The sequence below is a fragment of the Gastrolobium bilobum genome, unplaced genomic scaffold, assembly GCF_033153095.1.
Source record: "Gastrolobium bilobum isolate Gb01-03AN ecotype WA unplaced genomic scaffold, APGP_CSIRO_Gbil_v1 utg6672, whole genome shotgun sequence".
NCBI lineage: Eukaryota > Viridiplantae > Streptophyta > Magnoliopsida > Fabales > Fabaceae > Gastrolobium > Gastrolobium bilobum.
In genome coordinates, this window is record NW_026897529.1 from 44,366 (window position 1) to 53,198 (window position 8,833).

General features: G+C 38.4%; 1 protein-coding gene and 1 non-coding gene across 2 annotated transcripts; one reads left to right on the plus strand and one right to left on the minus strand.

The window, feature by feature from the left end:
- Positions 1–339: 339 nt before the first annotated feature.
- LOC133307723 (uncharacterized) lies at positions 340–951 on the minus strand. Its single transcript, XM_061508275.1, has one exon. It carries the CDS (start codon positions 949–951, stop codon positions 340–342), a length of 612 nt encoding a protein of 203 aa, XP_061364259.1.
- Positions 952–4,657: 3,706 nt separating this feature from the next.
- Positions 4,658–4,764, plus strand: LOC133307732 (small nucleolar RNA R71). The gene has a single exon (XR_009751080.1). It is a non-coding gene; the product is annotated as a small nucleolar RNA R71 (small nucleolar RNA).
- Positions 4,765–8,833: the final 4,069 nt, after the last annotated feature.

Below are 8,833 nucleotides of genomic sequence, written 5' to 3' on the forward strand. Positions count from 1 at the left end.
CATCCAACAATTTAACCACCTCTTTCCTCACAACCTCTTTCATGGTTGGATTAAGTCTCCTTTGCGGCTGCCTCGCAGGTTTAATATCGTCTTCCATTAGAATTTTATGAGTACAAAAGGAAGGATTTATACCTTTTAAGTCGGAGAAAGACCATCCTATGGCAGCTTTGTGTTTCTTCAACACCTTGAGAAGTTTTTCTTCTTCCATGGTTGTCAGCTCAACACTGATGATGACCGAATAAGTGTTTTTGTCACCAAGGAAAGCATATTTCATATTTGGAGGTAACTCCTTAAGCTCCACCTTTGGTGCTCCAAGAGGGATGTCATCTTTCTTTCTCTCTAATTCTTCCACCACTGGTTCTTTCCCTTTTCAACAAGCTCAGCTTCTTCGTTGATTTGCTCTAACTCAAGTGGGGAACTATCCTCTTTCATCGTGTCATCAACTGCTTCTTGAATTATGTCAACCATGAAATAGTCTCCTCCATCTGACAGATGTTTCATTGACTCAAAGACATCAATGGTGACTGTCTCTTCATTCATCATCAACATCAGTTTCCCTTGTTCGACATCGATCATTGCTCTTGCGGTGGCTAGGAGTGGCCTCCCAAGCAGTAGAGGAATCTCAGCATCTTCTTCCATATTCAGAATTACAAAATCTGCAGGGAAAATATATTTGACAATTTTTACTAAAACATCATCAATTACCCCGTCTGGTCGTCTGATCGATCTGTCAGCTAATTGGAGAAAAACTGTAGTTGGTATCAACTCTTTGATTCCAAGAGCTCTGTATATGGAAAGTGGCATCAGATTTATACTTGCTCCCAGATCACATAATTCCTTTCCTACTTCAATATTTCCTATGGCTATAGGAATACTGAAACTGCCCGGATCTTTCAGCTTGGGAGGAAGTTTCTTCTGGATGATTGCACTGCATTCCTCAGGTAAGGCCATTTTTTCGCACTTCTTCAACTTGCGCATTCTAGACAGAAGGTCTTTCATGAATTTTACATAGTTTGGCATGCTTTCCAGGGCCTCTGTGAATGGAATGTTCACTTGCAACTTCTTGAAGATCTTCAGAAATTTTGTATATTGTTGTTTCTGGACCTCTTGCTTCAGCCTCTGAGGGTATGGAACTCGTACATAAAGAGATGGATTTGCCGATTTTGGTTGCCTGTCGAGAGATTTCTTTTTCTCCTATTTGAACAGCTTCTTTTTTGGACTGCTCTTTTCAGATTCTCCTGTTTCTTCCTCTTTCTCCTCTGCAGCTGCAGGTTCATCGTTTTTCTTTTTCTCTACTGGAGGCTTTTCCAAAGGTTGGGTCACGATCCCACTTCTGGTAACAATAGACTTACATTGTACATTTGGGTTGGTGTCTATGTTACTTGGGAAGGTGCCACGGGTTTTTTCAGCGAACTGTCTTGACAGCTGGCCAATTTGAGTTTCCAAGTTCCTGATAGAAGCTTATTGATTCCGAAATGAAGCTCTGGTTTCATCTCTAAAGGCGTTTGCATTTTGAATATAGTCTGAGGTGGTCTTGGACAGCTGTGCAAAGGCTTTCTCCCACTCTGAAGTGTTGCCTTGTGGTGGGGGTTGTTGTTGCAGTGGTAAAGGAGGATTCAGCTGATAGTTTGATTTGTAACTTAACCCTGGGTGTTGATTCTTATTTTTCCACCCTTAATTATAGTTATTCCCATATTGGTTCCTCCCCAGATTATTCTGGTTCTTTTGATCGTACCAGATTCTGTTCACTTCAGCATTTTCAGGTGTCCTTGTAACACCCCATATATATCCGGTAATGTTATCATACTATCGTATTAAGCAGCGCTTAATTAAAAATGCGGAATATCTTTTTCTTTTCAATTATGATGTCATTATCAATACCAACTTGCTTATTAATCAATTAATAAAACATTGCCTGCATATAATTGCAATAAAACAGCTATCTGAAATACCTCATAACATAGATAATAAAAGTGTGGCTCTGGTCACGGAACTACAACAACGTAGACCGGACCATCTAACAGTTTATACAACTCCAAACTCAAAGTACTAACATAAAGTGTCATGGACAATCCCCATGCTCACTCAAATAAGGCAACATGCCCAACATCAGTCTCAACAACAACATAATCATAAATAGCGGAAAACATAAACAGCATCCAAATCCAGTCATGGCAGCAATACAGCATAATATCATCAACTAAGCTCTGGCCTCCTGCCGCCAGAGGCATCAGTCACCATACTACCGGAACCTGAAATAAGCATTCCCCAAATGTGGGGTAAGATCTCTAAACAAGAAATCTCAGTAAGACAAGGGGTCCTCAAGGATCTTCCACCCCAAGCTCACTTACATGTGCAATATAAGTTTAAAAGCAGTTCATCAATATCATTTCTAAAACAGTGCAATGCAGCAGATAATCATGTCATGCGTGTCAATTCTATTCTACTGGCCAGAGAAATGCAGGATTTATATACGTCTAATACCCACAATAGTGCAAGACGCTACTTGCATTCACCCCGGATCACCATCTCGTATGACGCCACATACTCAGGTTTACCGTCAAGATGAAACAACACATGCATATTAAAAGCCATTACACATAAAGCTCAAAAGCATTTCAAATATTCAAAGCATGTACCACAGCATGCATACAACCATACCCCCATAAGACATGGTGGAACCACAACATGGCTAAACCGAGGACAAGAAAGCTTACCTTGCAAGCTAACACCCAAGGCCAAGAGTCCACAGCTTAAAGTCCAAACACAGCAGATTCACAATCTGTTATGGACGACTATTATATCAATAACAATGCACCACAAGCATATAACTTAAAGACAACGCCTTTCCTTACGTTTTACGTCTTAAGGCTCCATACCAAGCCATAAGTCCTTAATCACAACGATTCTGACTTAGTTCATTAATTACAGAAGTTCAACTTCGTCAATCTAGGGTCCACAAACCCCCAATAGCCTACTGTACACACAGCACAACTACTGTTCTATGAAATCCCAGAATATCTGGATATTCCTCGGGACCATATCCGGATATGCAATATCCGGATATCTCACTGAACATATTCGGATATGCAATATCCGGATATCCAGAATCCCATATCCGGATATCTAATATCCGGATACCCAAAACCCATATCCGGATATCCAATATCCGGATATTTCACGGGCACATATCCAGATATTTCACGACAGAATGCAAAAAATGCATTTCGTGAAGATATCCTTCCAATGTTCCATTTTTAACACTTAATTACGTTAAAGCATGCATCTTTATACTGATTAAGGTCCACACCCCAGTTGGTTACTTGATTAACCCTTTAAACATGCAAAGATCACACCTTTAACCCATTAAAACACAAGCTCAAGGTAGGTACAACTCACCAAAGCTCAAAACAGAGGATCAATGGCTCATGGAGCTCACCACACTGCCTCTACAGGTTCTGGAAATGAGGTGTATGAAAATGCAACACAAAGGTTGGTCCTTTCTTCACAAAGAAGCTTCTTGAAGCTTCACAAGCCAAGAACAAGACTCCAACCACCCAAACAACCCAAAACAGCAGCTCCACACACCAAGGTCAGCACCCTCAACTCAGAAAAATGCCACCAACACACTCCCAAAGATCACTCTCACTCACCACAAGTGTTTAGGAGAAGTTTCCATGAAAGAATAAGCCTTAAAGCTCAAGCAATGAAGGAAGGGAGGCAATGGAGGCAAGTGGAAATGCTGGTCAGCCACTCTCTCACGTAGGGAAAACTGTTATCTAGGGCAATGTGCCCTTAATGAGGGTATATATAGCCCACTTAAAGATTAACACACAGTATTAACTTTAATTTCTACGCTTAGCATTTTAATCGCAAACTCTGGATTCTTAACCTACTCAATTTTACAAGAATTATCATATTTTTCTTATAATTTTCTGAGCACCTTTCCGGTACGCGCTTTTCAAAGCCAGTACCGGTTTCTAGAACCAGTTCTCAATATTTGGACTTGAAACTCGTTTTACAAGTCCTACATATTATTCTAGTAATTATCATGCACTTATTATAATTTTCCGGGATACTTTTTCGGTACGCATTTATTTCGACTAGCAGAACCGGTATCTGCACTTTTCTTCCGAAAAGCGACTTTCAACATTATTACCCACTTACTATAATTATTAAAACCTCATAATAATTATTAGGGTCAATTATGGAGTAATTTCCTATTTTCTCATAATTTATTAATTAAATTCCTTAATTAACGGTGCGGGTTCTTACAGTCCTCATGTAATCGCAATCTTCAGTTGCATGAGTACCTGCACAAATACCACAAGTAACTTGAGAATTACTAACAGAAGAAACTTGAGAATTATAAAATTGCTTTGTAAGAGCATCTAATTGTGCTTGTTGTTTTTTATTTTTTTGTAATATTTGTTCATTCTGTGCCAATATTGCATCATAACCGTCAAGCTTCATGATTCTCGCTCTCCTGCTTGAGACTGGAGCATTATCATACTCCTGAGAAGCTAAATATTCCAACAATTCCAGCGCTTCCTCTTGGGTTTTTGTTTTCAATGATCCCCCTGCTGCAGCATTCACCAAGGTTCTTGTGCTCGGCGTCATTCCTTGAAAGAAGATTCTTCCTTTCTCCCAAGCTTTAATGCCATGCTGAGGACACTTTCGGAGTAGTCCTTTAAATCTTTCCCATGCCTCATACAAAGATTCACTTTCTTTTTGTTCAAAGGAAGTGATCTCCGCTTTGAGCCTTGCCATTTTTGAAGCTGAGAAAAATCTTGCCAAGAACTTCTTTGCCAGGTCATCCTAACTGGTGATGGTTCCTTCAGGTAGTGCCAGTAGCCAAGCTCTTGCGTCTTCTTTAAGTGAACATGGGAACAATCTGAGCAGGGTGGCATCACGAGAGACTCCATTCATCTTTAATGTATCACAGTAAAGTAAGAAATCATCAAGATGACTGTAGGGGTCTTCTGTGCTTCCTCCAGCAAACTGCTCTTTCTGAATCAATTGTAGCAGCGTTGGCTTGAGCTCGAAGTTGTTAGCATCCACGGTTGTCCTAACAATGTTATTCGTCTGCGGAACTCGGGTTGGAGTCATATAATCTCCCAACTTCCTCGGAATAGGTGGAAGTTGATTGTTTTCTGCCAGTGTTTCCTCCTTTGGTTCCGTCGAACTTGATGCTTCTTTTGCTTTTCTTTCTTTTGCACTTTTTCTGAGTTTTCTTTTTGTCTTTTCTATCCCAGGATCAAATTGCAAGATTTGTGGGTTAACAGTACCTCGCATAAACTAAGATTTAAAAGATGTGTAGAAAAACAGAAAAATGCAGAAATAAAAAATAAAAAATAAAAATAGAAAAAGAATACAGAAAATTAATGAATGCAAAATATGCAGAAAATTGATGCAGAATTTTAAAGCAGAAACTGTTTTTGCAGAATTTTTAAAGTGCAAAAAATTAAAACGTCCAATCTAAACATTTTTTTAGTTACTTCTAATGTTGAAGGATCTAACCCCCGGCAACGGCGCCAAAAACTTGTTGTGACTTCGACAAGTGCACCAGTCGTAAAAGCAATAAAAGTGTACTGAGTACGAGATCGTTTCCACGAGGATTAGGTTTTCAAGCACTAGTTCGCTAACAACGATTTAGTTGGACAATCAATATTTGGATTTGAGAGAATTGAAATTGAAAACAACTAAGAACGTGCAATTTATAATTTAGAATTAAAAAGAACAATTGAAAAGAATATGATTGATTAAGAATTTAAAAACAAGCATAGTTAGGGTTTCGACTTCCCCTAATCTCCTCTATATGCAATGAATTAAACTGTCAAGAATCCGTTCTTAATATAATGCAACTCAATTCTTTCAAAGTAGGGCTCAATTCCTTGTTACCCTAAATCTATGTGATCTCAGAAGAACCCCAGTTCCCCGGTTATTCCCCAAGAAAACATCCATTAAGATCAAGAATTCAACGATTGCACAATTACCTTATGTCTATCCCTAGATTACAAGGATTGTGATAAATTTACCAAGTCAGGATTCATGCACCAACATCCTTATTGTCATACAATTCCCCTAAATCAATCTATAAGGAGAAAACTCATAGAAAGCATTATAGACAGATAAATTTATTCAATTATAAAAAGAAGAGAATTCAGAGACAATTTAATTCAAGGCATAAGATTCAAATGGGTTTCATCTACCCCTAACTACATAAAAATCTAGCCTAGCATAAAGAATTCAAAAGCAATAATAATAAAAAGAGAACCTCAAGCCTCCATTGGTGTGATGTTGACTTGGTTCCTCCATGCTCCAACGCTCCGCAACAGGATTCCTCCCTCAGGTCTCTGTGTAATTCTCTGGATTGATGAATTGGTGTTTTTCCTTGACCCTCAGCTCCCTATTTATAACCATTGAAACAATATCTTTTAATTCTCCATCCAATCTCCCCATGAATCTCTATCAATTAATAAATCAAGATTGATTTGTTTCAGCTTTTATTCAAAATACTACAAATCAATATCAATTAGCAAATCAAATCAAATCTTGGGCTGATTAGGTTCGTGTTGGGTGCTCAAGTGCGCTACAGGACGCTTGAGCGTGCTCTTGTGCATAAAATTCCTGGAGTTGTCTGACCACACGCGCTCGAGCAGCCAACAAGGCGCTCCAGCGTGCTCCTCGATGGTGAATTCTTATGATCTTGGGCACTTACGCGTGCTGTTGGGCGCTTGAGCGCCATGGATTGCTCAATTTAACTGATTTCTTAGTCTGGTAGCGCTCGAGCATCCATTCTGTGCGCTTGAGCATGCTATTCTGGCCCTTGACTTGTATTATTTTGGCTTCCTTTGGTACATTGTGAGCTGCAACTCTTTGTCATGATTCCTTCATCACTTCTTAGCACCAATAAGTGCGGTTTTACCTTCAAAATGCAAAGAAAATCAAAATGTTAGCTCAAATTCCTATCTTATGGTTTATATGTTGTAAAACCTTGAATTCCATGCACTCTACTATATATTTCTCATATAATTTAGTCTAAAAACATGGTAAAGCAAAGTTTTATCACTCCAGTACTATTCTAATTCCAAAAATGCGTATTGCTCTAGCCCAATCTAACAAGTATTTGCTCCTAGAAGAAATAATAGAAGAAAAGTGAAGTTTATATGTTAAAAATTTGGATTAAAGGAGCATCCAGACCATCAATGGACCTCTAGTTTTGAGGGCCATCAAGGTGTACAAGGGAAACTGGGATCCCAGCCCTTTTGCTTGATGGATCATCATATTAATCATAAAAGCTTGAGAAGTCCACTGGTACGTCGAGCTCATTTTTGAAGGTCTTAAATATTTTCCCATCTTTCACTAAATAGGAAGAGTCTAAGCCATTGACCTTAGTGCTTGGGTTCAACACCTTAACACGGGCAAGCGCATTCTCGAAAGCCTTATTAACAGCTCTCTAAAAGCCTCGCCCAGCTTAGCCAGTTTACTCGCATAAATCTTGGCATCCTCTGCCTTCTGTAAGAACCCACACCGTTAAATTAAGAATTTAATTAATTTAAATCTGAATTTAGGAAATAATTTCATAATTGACCCTAATAATTATGAGAAGACTTAAATAATTATAGTAAGTGATTAATAATGCTGAAAGTCGCTTTTCTGACGAAAAGTGAAGATATCAGTTCTGCTTCACGGTATAAATGTGTACCGATGAAGTATCTCAGAAAATTATGAAAAGTATATATATATATCACTAGAATAATATCTAGGACTAGTATAACAAGTTTGGAGTCGAAATAAAGAGAACTGGTGTCAGGACTGATACCAGCTACGTAAAAGCGCATACCGGCAAAGTGCTGCGAAAAATAAAATAAAAATATGACAAATCTTAAAAAAATGGCTAGGTCTAAAATCCAAAATTTGGGATTAAAATGCTAAGCGTAGCTATTAGTGCTAATACTGTGTGTTTAAAACTTAAACGCCTATAAATAACCATTGGCACAAAGACCTAGTTAATTCTTAGTGTCTTCTACGTGAGATTCTGATCTCTTTGGCTACTGAACTCTTCCTTCACCATTTCATAGCCTTCTTCTCCTTTGAAACCCCAAAGTAACCACCTTTGGTCCAAGTTCCTTATCTAATTGATGTGTGTCTAGCTTATGATGCTTTCTAACTTAAAAGAAACAAGGAATTAATCATAAATGTGTGAAAATAAGTCATAAATGCAAGAAATATTGATTATTCCTTCTCAATCATTCTCTCACTCAATTTATGTGTTTTAATAGCAGGAAACACAAAAAAAAGTGAATGAGAGAAGTGCAGTTTTCCAGTTGGCGCAATTTGCGCGGGACTTGGCGCAAATTGCGCCATTTGATCCATTTCGTCCCTGTATCTTGGCGCAAAATGCACTGGTATTGGCGCAAAATGCGTCATTTGACATCCTCCACTCTGTTTTCCCATGCAAATTGCGCCAGTGTTGGCGCAAAGTGCGTGAGCGATACTTTCAATGTTAATCTAATGCGAATTACTCAAAAAGGAGGCCCAAGGAATTGAAAGGAGGTTATTCAAAAACCTAATAAAAGGATCAGAAACAAAGGAAGGAATCACTTTTTGACAACAAGGAAGAGAAAAACAAGACGGAAGATCAAGACGAAAGATCTTCATCTTCTTTCTCTTCTTTAGGTTCTGAATTTTATTTTCTTTTATGTTTACTTTGTCAGACATGAATATGTCTGACTAGTTTCATTATTTTGGTAAGGGTCACAACCCTTGATGTGAACCCCTTGTAGTTTGGTTGAAGTTTATGTTTATCTATTTAAATTGAATTTATCTT

Excerpts from the sequence above, each read along its gene's own strand:
- LOC133307723 (XM_061508275.1), bottom strand. The coding sequence starts at position 951 with ATGGCCTTACCTGAGGAATGCAGTGCAATCATCCAGAAGAAACTTCCT.